This window comes from Cystoisospora suis, assembly GCF_002600585.1.
Source record: "Cystoisospora suis strain Wien I chromosome Unknown contig_243, whole genome shotgun sequence".
Taxonomy (NCBI): Eukaryota; Apicomplexa; class Conoidasida; order Eucoccidiorida; family Sarcocystidae; genus Cystoisospora; species Cystoisospora suis.
The window spans coordinates 62,539-80,435 of record NW_027153045.1 but is presented as its reverse complement, the minus strand read 5'-3'; the positions used below and the strand labels follow the sequence as shown (position 1 = coordinate 80,435).

Genomic DNA, 17,897 nt, shown 5'->3' with positions numbered 1-17,897 from the left:
GAGAAAATTCACAACGATTCCCCTCTCGAAACCTATGTAACGGGGAGAGCGCACCAGCCAATAGCTTTTCACTCTCTGAGACAGTTCTGTCGGTTTGTCCCTATTTCAGTTCTTTCTAGTTCACTTCGATCCTCGACACAAGCAATCAGACCTCGCTAGTTCCAAGATAGTGTTCGGATTGTTCTGCAGTCACCGGTCCCGGAGTCTGAGCGGAGGGCCCCGAAGGTATTTGACAGATCAGTAAAACACTCATAATCCTAGCTTTTCTTGGCTACTGTATGCTCTGGTCCTTCACAAAGGGACAATGCTGGGGGCGGGTTCGTCCTGCGCGCGATTTGTAAAGTGGGAACACTCCAAGATCCAGAACGACGGCTTCTGGAAGGCTCTGCCTCGTGCGTACAGGGGGGGGGGGTCGGAGGCCCCGGCTATACATCACGGACGTCTCCTAACAGCAAGACTACTCGGTGCTCACGCACTTCGTGTTTCCCCGGAGAGCGTTGACACTACCTTCCGAAACCTGGCTGTTATTTTGATTTGTTAGTGCATCCTAAAGACTAGTTGATTCAAATACTACAGCGGGCGCTTTGGAGACCAACCCGCTGTTTTAGGACTTGCCAGTTTTCTTCAGCAAGAGAACTTCAACGTCAGGCGGCTTAGCTCGTTGGTCATAGGAGCACCGAGAACCGTTGATTAGACACTTGCCTCTAAGGCATAAACCGCCTCTTGGGAGTATCCCGTTGCTGAGTATCCTTGTTATGACGGATGGGGAATGTGCCTCAAACTTCGCGGGTGACAATTATGGAAGTGTTGACAGGAGTGAAGTATGAAACATTGCTCGGTGTCCATGAGGAAGCCTTCGTAGGGTCAGTGATCGCGCGGGACAGTGCAGTTCGGTACGCTGATGCTGTTCACAGCTGCAGTTGTCCGAGAAGCAGACATTCTAAGGTTCGTCGGAAGAGTGACTCTACCGACGGTGGTCGGAAGTGTCCCGGAAACCCTCGCCAGGTACAGTGCCGTAGAACCGAGCCCTTTTTCAGACCGGATTGCCCAGACGTCAAACGCTCCTGTAGGTTCACTTACGCTACGTGTGCCAAGGAAAGGTAGCAGCGTAACTACCTGCCGGGCTCGTCTTCCCTCTCCTCTTTGCGGTGTTATGCTTTCCTCGCCCGGTAAAGTTTTACACTTCCCGTGCCACGGTCTCTGCTGATCATAATGATATTGGGAAAAAAGTTACCTTGCCTTCTGCCGTCTCCTTTACCCCGCCTGCTGTGCCCCAACCCGCAGCCAGGGCACACTGTTCTCCGCCACGTAGAAAGTACTTGTCGCCGGTAGTAGCAAAGTCGTATCCTGCCTGTTCCTTTGTCTGGCAAGCTATTGACCAGCTGCTTGTTTAGCCAACCGCGCTCCAACGCCGTAGGACGCATCGAACTCCACAGCTACAAGCGGCAGCTTCTCCATGAAGTACCGACACACCTCGAACACGTCAATGCGTTTCATGTGTGTGGATACAGCAAACGCTTGCCCGCTCAGCCAGTTACGAAGCATGATCAAGAAAGACAGCGTAGAAGTCACAGTGAACTCCAGTCGCGGCTGATGGCACGCCTTTGCCTCTAGGGGTATGTGCACCCACTGGCGCGCCTTCGAGAACTCATGCCAGCAAACCAAGCAAGCTCTCCAGATAAGCAAATGGCCTCCCTCTACTACCTTTCGAAACAGTCCCCTGCTCGTGCCCGGCAGCCACTCGTCACACAGCCAGGGCAGTTAGCGAGAACGTTTGCTCGTGCGACGAACTGGCCCGTGTTACTGGACCTGCGGTCCGCCATCTTGCAGAAAGCAGAATCCAGGTGCACTCACTCGGCAGGAGAGACGTCGCTGTAAGGTTGTGCAGACTCCCGGGGCAAGTGGTGCTGCAATGCACTTCCGTCCAAAATTTCTTCATAGCAGGCTCGCCAACAGTGTCACGTTCTGTTTGCATTCCTGTTGATTCTGTCCCCTTATGGAAAGGAGACACTGGTGGGTCGGTTTTCTACTCTGCGACATAGGCTGTGCTTCGCGCAACCCTCCATAGAACATTAGACACAACTGCCCTCGTTGCCTCCACCACGAACAAAGCTGTTCATGTTCCTGCCGCGTGCTGCGACCCAGCAAATTTTTTGCATGAAGGGCCGACCATTCAAATGGTACAACGACAAACCGTACGTATGTTCAAGGGCAAAATAAATGTCTCATCTACCCAGAAAAGCCTCCCATTCTCTGTGTGTGTGTTGCTGTCGCTTCCCCCTCCTTATAGTAACAAAACGGCGATCCAGAACGACAGCCCAACCATCATCTCGGATCGCTGCTGACGAACACGCAGCTCCCTCTAGACGAGTGAAGTGATGTGCGACAGAGAAATCGTGCAGGCCGGGAACAACCAAGCTCCGCAATCACCGTGCGATCGTGTTTGGTGCTACCGCAAACAGTCCACTGCTCGCGTCCAGCAGCCCGGCACCTGGTCGCCTGAGAATGTGCAATAGTGGATCGACCAAGCTAGTTAGAACAATAAGGACCCCTGCTACCTTTGTGGCGGCCCGCCCCAGGACAGATTTACTGAGAGCAGCCCCGTAACCAACAGTGACACCGGGCCGTGGCGCAGTGCTGTTCTTCGGGAAGCAGCTTTGCCCAACTTTCGCAGTTTCTCCGCCTAAGCGATCTTGCTCTTCTGAGGCTGTCCGCCTGCGCCTTCGATCAAAGGTGACTCCGTTTCTGTCTCTTGTGGCTTATCAGCCGAGCTGTCGTCGCTCACTGCCCGCGGCGAACGGGGTGAGCCTTTGATTAGATGTCTGCCGCGGCGGGTGAACAAAAAAGGATAGTCGTTGTCGAAGCTAAGGTCAACTGGTTCGTCTGCTTCCGCGTCTCGGGAAGGCTTCCTCCTCAGCGAAATTTCGCGGGCTCCAGATCCCCTCAACAAATACCAACTTGCTCCTGCAGCCGCTACGACGGCAAGGGCCAGCAGAGAGATTATACGGACCATCACGGCTCTGCGTCTGGCTCGGCTATAATCGTCGTCGCCGTCCTTGCCGGTCTGCAGCAAAATCCGTTGAAATAACAAGACATTTGGTGAGTGCCTGCCAAAACGCGTCCCTCCCGTGCGCAGAGTGCTTTTGACTGTGTCTGCTGACGAGACCAATTGCTCAGCAGCTGTACTCCATGCGCGAAGTAGGTAGCGGCGGTGGAGAGGCCGGATGCAGTTGTTCTTGGTCCAGTGCAGTGCAGTGCTTCACTGTTCGAATCGGACACCACACTTTTGCAGAGTGTCTGCTTGTGTCAGTAGGAGAACTCACCAGCTGACACCAACAGTGCAATGCAAGAATCTGTCCTCTACCTTCTGCCGTGAAGCGTAGCACACAGCACTGAGACCGCCTGTACCGTACCACACTGTTCGGCTAGACGAGCGACGACCACAAGAGCCTGCTAATTCTCGTCCGCCAAACTCGAGCGCTTGGACACGGAACGATGGTCTTGCTTCCCACGATAGCTATTCCCGCGTTCTCCCCATTGCATAGTCTCTTAATTCAGCGGCTTGGGTGGACCGCTCTTGGCCAAAACATTCTGTTCTCGGCTCAAGCATCGCTAGCCCATGCACTCGCGGTACCAGCGTTGTCATGTAGCATGCGAGGAAACACCAGCTGAGAAGCTGCAGGCATGGCGTTGATGTTGCGGGGGGGAGGGGGGGGGGGGAAACCCGACCGCATGACGGCATCGGAAGCATGGCATCCAGCGTCAGGTGCTGACGGAAAAAGACAAAGCGATGAAAGGGAGAAGCTTCCACTTACCGCCTGAGATACGTCAGTTTGACCGAGCTTTCCATAGCTCACACGTACACCGTGTCAACACCCAAAACTGCGCACACTAGAACGGGAAGGGAAAAGGCTTGCGGCTGGTGTCCCATTGCATGTGTGGGCTCTTCACTCCGTAGCACGTCCTTTCGAGCTGCTTAGCCCCAAGCATAGCTCACCAAGACTTTGCCTAGCCACCCACGTGGGGCTCTTAAGTAAGGTGTGGCAGCTAAACGCGAGAACTCGGATTCAAAAGAAAGAGTACCAGTCTGAACACTTACTCTCTGAAGACGAAGACGGCAAAGCGCACGCGTGTCTCCATCGCATATAGACGAAAAAAAATAATACCTCTTTGATACCAACACGGGTCCAATATCATCCCACACGCAGTTCGACCAGACGTGTGTGTTGTTTATCACTTTTGTCATGGGTTAGCCACGGTACTAGTGATTGCGATACTCGGTGCCTGGACTCGCGCGCAGCAAAGCTATCCTGTGAGAAACAAGGTTTTGCTACGTCCATGTGCTCGTCCCTCGAGTCCAAGCGTAGCTGGATGTAAGTCGCTCATAGCATTCCAACAAAATGCAGAATAGAAGCTCTACTATAATGCCACAGTGTCATTCTACTATTGAGCATACCCTGGAGCGCTGTCACCTCCGGTCCCTACGTCTTTGCTTACACGCCACCTTCCCCCCGCAGTCTAATGCGCAGCAGCAGTTTTGCTCGTGACCAACAACGGACTTGATTTGCCTTCTTACTTTCTGTTCAATTCACAGGGCCAGTCATTGACCGTGGAGAACTCGAAGGTTCTCGACCAGTGCTGCTTCAGCTGCTCTTGGGCTCGAGAGATGTGCTAGCTACCGATCCTGCAAGATTGCGGTTGACTCGCTAGCACGTGGGGCACGAAAGAAGGAGGGGTGCGGGGGCGCGGGGAGAGGCTGCTTACGGCCTGAAAGGCATTTACGATCGCAGGGTTTGGACCTCTGACGCCGGCACGTGAGGGACCGGCGCGCTCCACACACTAGGCCAGTCTGCCCTGAGTCTTGTTCGGACGCAGCTTTAGAACAAGTGAAAAGTTTCGAAAACTGATTGACAGCTTACGTGCCTCTGCTGCTCCTGGTAAAGCGGCCACGGTCGCCGAGCACCGAGCAAGCGACTGCACAGACTTCAGCGAGGAAACATCCCGGGCATTCATTTTGTTGCCTCGGGACAGAGTGGATACGGGGTGAAAAGGAGTGCGGGGCAATGAAACGTACTTCCTGAATGCAATAGGACGCAGACTACGATGGCTTGGGGTTGGCCACCGGCCGCCCTTCACCTACAGACACGCGTCGCTGGCGAGACCCCGCCACGGTCTGCTGATAGCGTTCGGGCCGAAACAACCGACTCACTTTCTGTTGTTGAAGGGGGAACGCCGAATTCGAAAGGCGTCCGCTGCGACGAGAGAACACTCACGTAGGACAGAGTATGTGAGCATGAGGCGTCCTGGCCCAGCATAGGTGGAGATGCTTGTACACTTTTTGCCTTTTCCTCAGCCGGAGTGCAACCTGCCGGTAAAACCCACCGACAGGCTTCCTTGGACGGGGTTCGCCACGGTAGTGGAATTACAGCACTGACCACTACAGGTGTATCCGATGTGAAGCATGCACGCATTTGAGAGGTGAAAGCGCACTCACAGATGTGCAGGTACTGCGACGTTTTGAAAACACTTCAGGCCGATGTTCAGGAAGCATACTAACCAAGTAAAAAAAGAGCAGGTTTTCATTTAGAGACTTTTCTTTTCCTGCGTCACGGACGTACCACCTGATGTTTTTTGAGTTCAGAGAGGCAACCACGAGGGCTACAAGTCCGCAAACACAGGCGCCTCTGGACGGGAGGCGGGGGGGGGGAAGGGGGAAAAACTGCGCCAGCGCGGTAATCTGCCCGTCTAAGCGACTCACTCTATGTTGCTGTGAGGAAAGGGTCCCTCACGAGACGCCCCCGGAGAGGGCTTTGTATGCAGAAGTTCTTCAGCTAAGCTTGAATGCGCTATTTCGCCACTCTCTAAGTGTAGAGGCACAGAAACCAAGTGCTCTCAGAAGACCAATAAACCTGAAGAGAACACCTGCCACGCGCTGCTGAGGGGGCTCTGACTAACAGCGTTTCTGACTTGTAGGGAATTCATTTGCGCGAACCTCAGGCTGTACGGGGGGTAACTTCAACGGAAACGCGCCCGGTCCAAACGGGTCCTCGTGTTCTGCACAGGGAACCTGAGGGGTCTTTGCTTTCCCTCTGAATGCGAAGACAGCAAGTCGCGCTCCAGACCTGCCGTCAAACCAAGTTCCAGAACGAGCGAAGTTGGGGTGGCGATTAAAAGCACACCACGCCCAACCTTCTCAACTGAAAGGCAGGCCAAGTAAGAGTATCACACGGTTCGAATATAGCGAACTGCGGTCAGCGCTTAACTTACTACGTCTTCCTGAAGAAACGACACACGGTTACACTTGCCTGGGCATGCGTCAGCGGGTTGCTACTGTGAGGTGTCATTAGCAACCAGCAAGACAAAGGGCAGTTACATCGCCGTCTTCCAGAGAGCTGTTCAGCACAACATCCTCCGGAGCACCTGACCGCAATCGGAGCGATACACACGCATACCTGCGTGCAAGCTGCGCAGCTAAGGGAGACAACACAAACCACACCGTGGGACGTGTCGGCACGTTGCCCGCAGCCCGCATTTGAAGAGGAAGCAGCGGCACACTCAAGCACCCCTCCACGAACACAACAATGAATGGACCCGTTCTAGCGGCAAAGGGGGCGAACATCCAAAGTTTATCACTCTGAGAGATCACGCTTCTGCGCAGGACAGGCACGCCCGGTGTCTGTCAGAGAGACTTACCACCTGTGGAGTCGCAGCTCGGAAGACCCGGGAGTGATTGGCTACAGGCCATTCGGTGCGTGCCCCCCGCGGCCGGCCTTCTTGCCGTGCGCAGGATATCGTATCGACTACGAGGAAAGTCCCAACAACCCTGAAGAGCTAGAGCCCAAGTCCCGACATTCGTAGAGAAACGGTCTCCCCCAAGAGAACGGTCCTTCGACCAGGCGGCCGCTGTTGGTGGGAGATCCTTCGCCACGGAAATCGTGCCGCCCGAACCGCTTTCCAGCTCAAGCGCTTACACATAGGCTATTACAGTTTCGGCATGACAAGCATCCTTTTTCAGCTGATTTCTCAAGCGTGTTGGCTGACCACCCAAACGAAAAGGATCGGCGGGTAAGGCCTGAAGTTGCTGAGTTTCCATCCTGGCTTTTAGTTTTGTTCATACGTGAATACGAAATCCTGGCCTCATCAAGACGTTGTGCGCTGTTATTCTCGTGCACCCTCTGTCTCGAGCTGGAACCTACTAGCTGATGGTGTATTGCAGAAAACGCGTGCCTGGAGGTTTGCGAGATGTCACGAGGTGACTAACTCCCGGAGGGGAGATTTGGCAGCCGGCGAGGCAGGTGCGCGCCCTGAACGAAAGAATATCCTTTCCGAAACATGTGCCAAGCTCATATCCAGGCGCAGCCCTGACCGGTTTCTGCCTGCTAAACCCAGAATAACAGTGTGAGTTGTTTCGGAGTCTGCCATCCGACAGGGATTCCTCAAATTCGAGATCCTGGCATCGAAAAGGTTAGCCACGTCACGTGGCCACGGGTATCTGCTGATTTGTGAGGCTACGACAGGGATAACACGAAGCTTACATCCTGCAGCCAGAATAATGCACCTGTCCATCTGATTGCTGAAGCGGCTATCCCGGTCCAGCCGAAAAAAAAAGCCAGAACCTGTATGCTTTTCCAGTCGGAGGAAAACCGCAGCCGGTCGTGGGAAGACATCAACGCATGCCAGTCCGGGGGAGGTTCAGAACGAAAATGCAGGCTGCACCCGACGCCTGCAGCTAGATTCTGCCAAAAGGTTCTGTTGCTCACTGTGGGGGTCACGTCCCGTTCCGCTCGGAGTGTTTGATCAAGCTATTCGGGAGTAGCTTACCCCCTGTTGTAAGCCAGGGCATCGTTTCGAAAGCGAATGGCTTCCCGCTCAGAGAGCTCATCAGAAAGCTTGCTCTCTGAAAAGCGTTAGCCCCGTCGCCTGCATTCACAAGTGTCTCTAGACTACAGAAGCTTGCAATTTGCAATTCTCTCCGAGGAAAAAGAGCGATTTCTCGTGCGATTCTACGTATGTGAGGTTCTTGACATTTTCTTAAGAGAAAGGACGTAATGCCCTCCTTCTCATCTTCGATCGACCAAGTTGCCAATCAGGCGTGCAGGCATATTTCACGCCGAAAAGGACTTCCGATGAGACGCACCGCAACACATATAGTCAGTGCGCGTAGTCGAATACTCCGGGAAGGAAGCAGGGAGGAGAACCTCAGAACACGCGCACTCACATTCTGTCCACGAGGCCACCAGACGTCCTCACCGTGTTTAGTTCAGCGGCAGCTACTGCTGCGGAACACCACTGATATGGTTCATGCGGACCGCGCGTTCGCATTCCGTGTTCATGAGATCGAAACGAGTGTGATCTCATACAGCGCCTCATCGGAGCTGAAAGCTCAGAGAGTTTTGCTCCGTCCGCAACAGCACGGTACCGTCGAAGCTCGCGGACCGCATTCGCATGCAAAAGGCACGTCCTCTGCAGTCGTTGTGGTAACTCAACAAGTAAAGACATGCTGCCGAGTTGACTCACACTGCTGTGCTGTCGGCGAGCTGGCGGATGTGTGTGGGCCCGCTTGCCGCCATGAGAGAGCGTCTCAACGTATCCTGTCCGGGATCCTCCTCTCCAAACCGGTTCTTCTGCAAAGCCTGCTGAGACTACGGAGGGCTTGAGATCTCTCTAAGGAGTTTCTTGAGACTCTGTGTGATTTCCACAAGTTCAAAGCATGCTCGGTTCTCAAGCACTGTCTCTGAGAAACGCCGTGCTTCGTTTGGCGCAGCATCACCGGCACGAATGCAAATGGAAATAGAAAGACACGCAAACCGCAAAAGACTCACTTCCTGTTGACGCAATTTCGCCGCCGTCGTGTACGTGGACTGCACTGCCAAGAGCAGTAACAATGGATGTGCCGGCGTCCACAGTGCCAGACTCGTGTGTACTTTTGCTTCAGTAGAGATTCCTGTAGACTAAGTGCTGGTGTATGTCTTGACATCAGGGCCACGAGGGTCCACTACCATTTCGGAGTCTAGGTGGAAAATGTGCTCGCGACAAACACGGTCAGGGTTTGCCTGAAACCCAATCCTCTCACGCTTAGACGAGACGCCCGATTTACTATCCTGCTGCTGTTAGGCCGCTAGCTGATCTTGAAAAAGCTGAATGCAGCACAGTAAAACTGTCCCATCAAACACCGTTTCGAACGGTGTGTAGCTTCTCTTTCGCTAACGCTAGTAGCGAGTTCCGACGAATACAGGATAAACTCACGCCCTACACCAGGAAAGAGGTGAGCTTCCTTGGTGTTCAGGTTCTTCATGACTAGCTCACTTATACCTTGTGGAGCTTCTAGTCCAGTGACACCGCCGAGCCAGCTTGCCGAACTTAGCTTTGTGCGAATGCCAGGAGTAACTACCGAAAATTCTGTGTACCCGAAGATAAAATGGCGGGCCACCATTCCTAGCCACAGCAGGGAAAGATGGTGCAAGGGTAGTACGAGGACCAGAGAGTTACTCGGAAGCCGCCAAAGGCTCCGCTTATTGAAACATCCGTTTCCTCCGCACTCTCTCTACGAACGTCAGCGCTGATGGAAAGACGTAAAGTAAGCAACCGAACGCTTCACTAAAGGCGTCCTCGGCGAGTGTTATGATCTTACTTGCTTCTTTGAAGGCAAGACGAGGCACAAAGAGACCAGCCGGGCTGGCACTACGTAGGAGTTTTCTTTCTATGCGTGTTCGCTTCACAGAGAAATGGACACGTGTCGCAACACTGGCCACGACCTACGGCAAGAACTGGCATCCCTGTACAAGGTTAGCAGTTATTGACTACTCAATTGACTGAAGGCTTCGAGTGAGGGCCGGAAGTCTCCCGCTGAAGAACAGTCTTTCCTCGGCTAGCGACACACCAAGAAGGTGCGTGCTCTCTTCGACAGAGTCTTACAATCTGAGGTGCCCAGAGGTATTTCGAAGCGAGGAGAACACGCTGCAGTCCTAAGGCGATGGAAACTCCATATTAGTGTGCTCTGGGCCACAGCATCTCAGGTAAGCAGAGTAGATATCGACTGTGACAAGCATACATGGCCCTATCAGGCGAGTGCCTCGCGGAGGGTTCGCAGGTCCGGCAGTGCAGATAAGGCTCCTAGTGCGAACAGAACAGAAACTTCCTACTGCTTTGCTAGCCGGGACAGTTGTGAAAGCGTATCCGCTTGAACGGCGTAAAGCCTACACAGCCAATCCCGCCGACACCGTACTGCGCACCCCAAACAACCAAACTACGCCCGCGCGTTTCGAAGCGCCCGCCAGCTTCGAGATAAGGCACTGCCTTCCTTACCAGCTGTTCGTCATTTGAAGCACGCAGAAAACATCACTCTGCGTCCCCGCGAGGAAACATTAACGGGTGCACGGTCGAGGCATTGCAAAAGCACTCTCAGGCCCGGCTGCGCCAACGAACGCACTTTCTGAGGAAGTTCGGGTCGTTAAAGAAAAGGTCTGTCTGCGCTCTCTGTCCAATCTAGAATGCGCTTGTGCCGCACGATCATAAAACCACACCTGCGTCACAGACTCTTTCTGACCGTCATGACGTCAGCGGCGGCGCACGGATGGGCCGGCATACCAAGTGCACGTGTCACATATATAAAATACAGATATACATATACGCCTACAACACTGCTGGGCCCGTAAGCACAATTCGATACCAGAGGCGGCCCTTCGGAGGACAAACTCTCAGCACAAAAACACTCAGTCTGTAGTAGACGCTGCTGCGCATAAACACCAGGTGTCCACTAGATGCGCTTTGGGTAAGATGCTCCCACGGTGAGATGTCTCATAATAGGCGCACCTTTCTCACCCTTGAACGAGCCACCTGTAACTGGCTAAATTGTTGCCGCGAGCCCCGCCTACCAGCACAGTATACAAAGTCGACCCAAGCAAGAATTCACTCATTGCCGGAGTGATTCAGAGAACAATATCAGGAGAACGCCCAAATGAGGCCGCAAGGCAACTTAGGTTCTCTAGTAATGCGCTTCGTGAACGAACTGCTACACACTTCTTCGTAGGAGGTGGTTATGCCAAAAGAAGTACGAACCAGCAACACCAATAAAGACATCAGCGCTGCTATTTCCCATGAACAACCGTCCCCATATTCAACAGTTGCCGGTGCGGCACACGGAGCAGAGATGCGAAATATAGTGACAATCGCCTCTCTGTACCTGCTACCCCACACTCCGAAAACGTCGCAGTTCAAACAGCAACGTGCAGCGGCGACCGAGCACATAGTGACCAGCAAAGACGCGTAGTGCGGTACTCCAGCAAGTGTATTGACAGGGGAGCCGTACGTCCTGAAATCAGCGCCGCCAGAACGACTGTCACCCAGCATTCCATGAGCAGGTCAAGCAACAGAAACCGCTGTCTGTCTGCAATCATTCAGACTAGTGTGTAGACTAGGGGCAGCGAGGTGGTTCAACTTGTTGAACTGGCGTATAAGATGTCTTATCCGTGAACAGCTACCTGCCATTGGCTTGTAGCGATTCGGTCTAGCAGAGCGAGACGAATGCCACACTCCTGATGCATCTAGGTACTTTTCTTGCGGCAGTAAGCAACGAAACAATTCTGTTATCATACACATTTCAGCTTGGAAACAACTGCTCGTATGCGAGTTTCTCCACTTGGTTGGGGAACGATTGGCGGCGTCTCGCAACATGCAGCTGCTTGCTGAAGCGAAAAAAGCAGCTACGAAAAGCCACTCGCTGGCACGCCTGCTTACTGCCTGCACAAGCGCGAGTGAGACTTATGCGACACTTAGCGACGATTCTTTCAGAATTGTTACGCGAACTGTTGTCGAGAGCAGCGCGTCACTGCAATGGCTGCCACTGTCCGTGGCTCGGCTTCAGCATTCCAGAGGCATCTGTCAATAAAGAGCAGGCCTAGTTTGTCTGCGTGCGCTAGAGAAGTCCACGAACTCCGGTGAGTAGCGGATCTCTCGGTGATCTGACAGGCTGCCGATAGGGAGAGCGCCCACGCCAAAGGCGCGCGATCTTGAGTAATATCAAGACTCGCAAACCTCGCTTACTTTTGTCCGCTGAACCCCGACACATTTATATAAAGAGAGCTCTTGCACAAAACTGTTCTTATTCTGAAGACAGCCGAGAGCACAGACACGACCTCGGCACGGCGCTGGGGCCTTTTTTTTTCACAGCTGGAGTCACAAAGCAGCCCGTGCGAGGGGCGTAAGGTTCAAACTGATCGGTGCGCGTACACATCCGACGCCTATAGCCCAAGTAACGTTCTTATCTGCACATCCGTGTGTCTGTACAGAAGGGGGGCATCTCACCCTATGCACTCTCAGCTTGTTCGTAGCGCCTGACCGCTAGGGTACTTACGAGCTGTGCTCAAATCCAATACCAACCGGACTCGGCGAGCTACAACGTGCGAACCTTGTGTGTCACACGAACCAGCCTTGAGAGGTACTTCGCCAACGGAAAGAGGCGAAGACCAATCACTCTCGCCCCGAGCATCGCTCACTTGGCACGGTGAGGCAGACCACAGGCATATGGTCTCAGCAGGCAACTGACGCCACCCGCGTGGAGCAAGCAGACCTGTAACATGCTTTTTTGGAAACTGAGGTTGCTATTTTTAGTTGAGCCCAGAGGAATCTCTCCGGCCAGTCAACGCTACTGATAAGAGTTGAGTTTTTCTCAGCTGCAGTCACCGTTGTGTCCGTGAAGGCTCTCCTGAACGATACTTGCAGGCAGATGTTCGAGTGAAAGACGCGCCTCCCGTCTGTCTGTTTCTACGTGTAAAGTAGTCGGAGCTGTCTGAAAAAGTAGATCAGAGGTAGGGGCTGAGCAGGAGAACGATGTGGGCGCGGTTCGGGTGTGACGCCAAGCTCGAGGCCCGAGATCTCCCTCCGCTTTTGCTTTTCGTTATGTTATGAACACCTAAGACAAGGGAACCCATTGTAGCTTACTTCCTGTAGCGGTTTCGCCCGGAAACCATCTAGCAGCAGAGCGCTCTCCGCCTAGCAATGACTCATGCCTCACCGCACATCCCTGGATCACCCACGAAGGTAACCAACGACATAAAGCTACATCAGTTGAAAGAAACCGCTGACGGACCAGCCAAGACAAATCTTGACAGTAGCTGTGACGCTGTGGGGACCCAGGAAATGAAATTCGTTAACACATCTTCTTCACATCTGAGGCTCACAGGAGCTGGTACTAACCTGTATGGTTCAGACTCTCCTAGACAGATGTTTTCCAACCCGCTCGGTAAGTGCACCCGGGCTACGTGACGGAACCTGCAGATGTGTCATCAAGGACCAGACTGTGCTGCGGTGAAGCTAGCGACTACAGCATAAGATTACACAGTCAAAGAGCGAAAAACAACTCAAAATGCAGCACCTACTTGCTTAAAAAAGAAAAACGGAGGGACTGCCCGCCTCACAGATCATCAGCGAGGAGAGTCATGGTGCGACAAGAACTTCGAGAAGGGTACGAGAGTCAAACCCGTTAGCAAGCCCCGAGAGCCGTCCCACGCCATAGCCCAAGTTGTACCGTAACCAGCCGACTGACTGACTCAGAGCTTCCGAACGCGGCGGCCCTTTTAAGACTGCTTTCTCAAAGCGGTCATGATGCGACCTCGACCACAAAGCCTGAATCTACGAGCTGTCTTGTACTACCGTATATCTGAAGGAAAACACGGCTGCTCCGAAGTGGCCACACTTGTAGAAGAGCCAGTCAGTGAACCGTAATCCATCCTGACTTTGATGCCTGCACGCTCTGTGTGTCCTTACCATCTGAAAAATGTCACATAAGAGAATCCACAAGGAATATCGACGCGGACTGGAGAAGCCGCGACTAGAGGTGTGGAATGCGTTGGGGTCCCCGAGACACCACGTACCAAAGGCGACGTCCAAAAGTTGTACGCAGACTCCGACGGTAGCCGATATCCGGCTCACTCATGTTTCGAGGCTATGTTAAAGGCGCCCAGCACTTTGAAAGCTGTATGGAGCTGGAGTTACCGAAGACTCAAAGCAGAGACTGTACGTGCGAGGCCTCAAATCGCTTCTGGACCCAGAGTCTGACGCCGTGCGATCTGGCACCGGGGAACACTCACGAACTGAAGCAGATGCGCGCGCAAGAAGCGAACCGCCTTACCCTCGTGCAAGCCCGGCGTTACCCACAGTTCTTTGACCCAAAAAGCGGGGGGGGGAGGTTTTCAGGCCGAAGGAGGCTCGCCACGAATGCGTCACCGAACTCACCTTGTCCCATTCAAGTTCCGCAGTATAGGCACTCTCGCCCTTTCCCACGACTGCGGGACACAGAGAGTGTGCACGAGCGTACAAGCTCGTGCATGCAGGCCTCACTCACAACGGATATATATCGACTGTCGCTGGCACTACAGTCTCAGAAGCAGCACACCAACCCAAAGATGGTGGCACCAGAATCTCTGTAACAGCGCGGCATAGTTTTGCTCACCGCCTGTGAGGAATCCCACGGACTATCAGGATTTGCTCGTACGCGACAAGAAATTGAAGAGAAGCGCGTGCGACAAACCATTATAGCTCCATGCGCGCAACGCTAGTAACATCACGCCGAAAACGGAAACTGACAGTGAACGTGCGAGCATTTTTGTGTACGTGCTCTTTCGTGAAGGGAGAGAACAGTGCGTGGCTTCCCGAATAAAGCCAGCTACCGAGCAGAATGACACGCTAAGAGAGTGGACTGATGGGCGACTGCTCGGACACAAGCACCATGTCGTTTCCGCAACTTCTGCAGATTTTGGTCTGAAGTACGAACTGAAGGTAGCTCTTTTCCGGTCCCATCAGGACATGCTCACAGGAAGTGTCGCTGGACGTGCGGGTTAACGATCAAGATGAAATGCACGTGTCTTACACCAGCGCTACGACTACGAACACTTCGTCACTCCGTTCAAGACTTTTCGGGCCTAAAGACTACAGATGTGCCTTGCTTTCACTTTGTTCACCATGTGATTCCCCGCGTGCGCTTCCTTACCGACTTCACGACGCACTCGGAGAAAGCAGCGTTGTCCGCTTGAACCCGCACGACTTTCAGAGCAATGCCTGATGCGTCCCCGCCAGTGCGCAAAATGGTGTACCTGTGCTTCTTCGGAGCGAACCTATGGTCACGTGATCGAAGAGCAGCTAAAGCACACTACGACGTGTGAGGACTGCCTTGTGGAAAGAGCCGTGCCGGTTCGACGTCTTCACACAGCATTCGGGACCAGGACTGGAACTTGCCTGCATGCCGAGAGGCAGCGAACTACCAGCAGTAGAGACACCGTAGTACGGACAGCCCTCATAGGCAGCAACCATGCTCTGGACAGGCCGCACGCGTACCGCACAGCCGAGAAGACGGGCTCTACAACTCAAAGCCTTCGTGTTGCAGCCGCGCTCACAGACTACCGTTACCAGCACGACAAAGAGACCGGCAACAGCTCTTTGAGCTACAAGGAGTTTAGGCCAGTGGAAGTAGCAAGTGGGCGACTGTGACTCTCTGAAGCTGCAGGTCCGGATGTTACGAGATTCAACGGCAGACATAGTCCAGCCGTAACCGCCGCTTTATCATGCAGCGTCGGTTGGCACAGCTTCGAGATGGCAAGGTTCGCAACACATTGCACACCGCGTACAGCAGCCTCACCGCGCAAGAGATACGGCTGCTGGGGAAAACAGGCAGCGTTGTCTACTTCGAAGGCTGCGTGAATATAGGTTCCTGCTTTCTGGTGCAGCTCTCACTTTCTGCAGTGAGCAGCCGATACGGATGGCGGAACCCTTGGACAAGCTTTGCCTTAGAGAGTCGCCCGAAGGCCAACCGGGCGTAAGAACCCAGGCGGTGGAGCCAACTGGAAGAGCGTCACCTAGTCCGTACTAAAGAATGCTCGGCCCTTCGAACGCCTTCAACCAGGGGTCCGCCGAGACCAGGAGAACACCCGTCAAGGAAGTTCTCGTCTCTATTGATCCTTTGTTTCAACTGGCGGCGGTACACTGAGCTCACTACGGGTACGAGACCACATGTCCCTTATACTGCTTGCAGGCAACTTGGGAGGTTCTGAACGTCGACACAGCCATTCTGGTGTCAGACTACCTTTCTAAGGCCCAGCGAACCAACGCGGCCCGATTCTCCAGGCGTGTCCTTGGGGGACGGGCCCCATGCACTCGAGATTTCCTTACTTGCTACAAGCATACATTTCCGAGTTTCAGTAAATCAACTGCTTACCAAGCCTTTCCTAACACACAGTCCTATCGCGCCAGCTCACCCTTGGCACACTGGTGCAAGTGGCACCTGCAAACGCAGTCTCTAGCCAGCCTGAGTGCCCCTGCCCAGCTGCCGTCCAAAACAAACAATGAACACGGGGAAAAGCTTCTATCATTTCCCGAGGTTGCATGATCCATCATTGCGATGGTGACAATAGGCATAATGACGCTGATGATCATGGGAATTTCTTCATCTTCTTTTCTGTCTGGTTCATTTCCAGCATCATCTTCGTCATCGAGAGACGTTCCCCGTCTCGAGCATCTATGCTTGGATGAGCTTGGTCGGATCAAAAAGGAAAAACCACAGGGGCCTCGATGTGGGCGCCCTGTTCGGACAAGTTCATGCGACGCTCGCCGCCTGCGGACGAGGCCGTATTTACTGGATGATTGCGCTCGCGTAGGGTCATATACCCGATGCGTGGCTCAGTTGTGAAAAGTCCATGTCGCTTTCAATGAATGGAGGACGGATCTGCTGTGGCGGGCCTGGAAAGTTCAGAGCAACCGTGACGCGGACGTAACAACATTTCTCGCAGTCCTTTGCAGCGGGTGGCCTCCCAAGACAGGACTTACACTCTGCAGTTTGAGAATGCGGTACCGCTCACGGACAAAAGGCATTCATTGCTGGCCTTTGAAGAAGACTCGCAATCGGGTTCACACGGCTCTCAGAGTCGCAGCCGAAGCGCTTGTAGACACAGCAGACGCCGAGACAATACCGTGTCAATGAACGCATGCAGTCGTCTTCTGCAAGATTTCACCTAGGAGAACACTCGCTGTGTACCCGTTTAGTAGCTGCAAGAGTCCTTCAGGCAAAGGCTGCACGAGTCTTACTCTCTTCACAGAAACGGTGCTTGCGTAAATCACAATCTTTCCTGTCTCCGCGCAGTGCACCGGAACTGCCCATACAGGCAGAATGTTCAAGAGGGAGGCACAGGTATCTCCGGCGTATATGTTTGCCCTACTACAAGTTCCGAAGAATCTCAGACGTTGCCTGCGCACCGCAAGTTATAACTCACTTCCTGCTCGAAAGCGCACGGCATAGCTTAGCTTAAAGGTGGAGAGACAACAACAGGTGATCCCACACTGAAGGCCAGGCTCAGGCCGTCTGCCGGCCTTCTGGCGGCGCCGTGTTCCCTACGGTACAATGAGGACTGCTTTCTTTTCGCTAGTGAGGAGTCTGAATGCCATCGCAACTAGCATAAACGGCACAAGGAGCCCGACAACCGTACGTATTCAGGTAGTCAGTGCGATTGACGAAACCTTTGGAGTTGAGTGCACTCCCATGCAGTGGCGAGTGCATCCACTTTCCGCATTCAGAAATCTGGACAGCCCGAAGAGAGTGTCTCTTACAACGGCGTCAGCGCGGGAGCTGTGGCTATCGTGTCTAACAAAGACTGGTATGAAACCCTTTCTGCGTGAGGCCCTGCGCGCTTCTTGCCAGCCGTCGAAGGCACTTGGTTTCCTGATCAGCCTCACAGTACTCATTTGCGAAAGACCACCAGGTGCACCGAAAACGCAGACGGCTGTAGCTCCAACACCCGTTCGTCGCAGAGATACCTCTTCACTACCCCTCACCCCCCTGGCGGAGACGGAGTGCGCAGCCTCTAAGAACGAAACACCAAGTATGACGCAGTACTGCCTCGTTAGACAACGCA

At 53.7% G+C, this 17,897-nt stretch overlaps 1 protein-coding gene across 1 annotated transcript; it reads right to left on the bottom strand.

Annotated features, from left to right (window-relative positions):
- Positions 1-1,299: 1,299 nt before the first annotated feature.
- On the bottom strand, positions 1,300-3,673 carry CSUI_000628 (uncharacterized protein). The gene has a single exon (XM_068060861.1). It carries the CDS (start codon positions 3,011-3,013, stop codon positions 2,684-2,686), a length of 330 nt encoding a protein of 109 aa, XP_067927166.1. The 5' UTR covers positions 3,014-3,673; the 3' UTR covers positions 1,300-2,683.
- Positions 3,674-17,897: the final 14,224 nt, after the last annotated feature.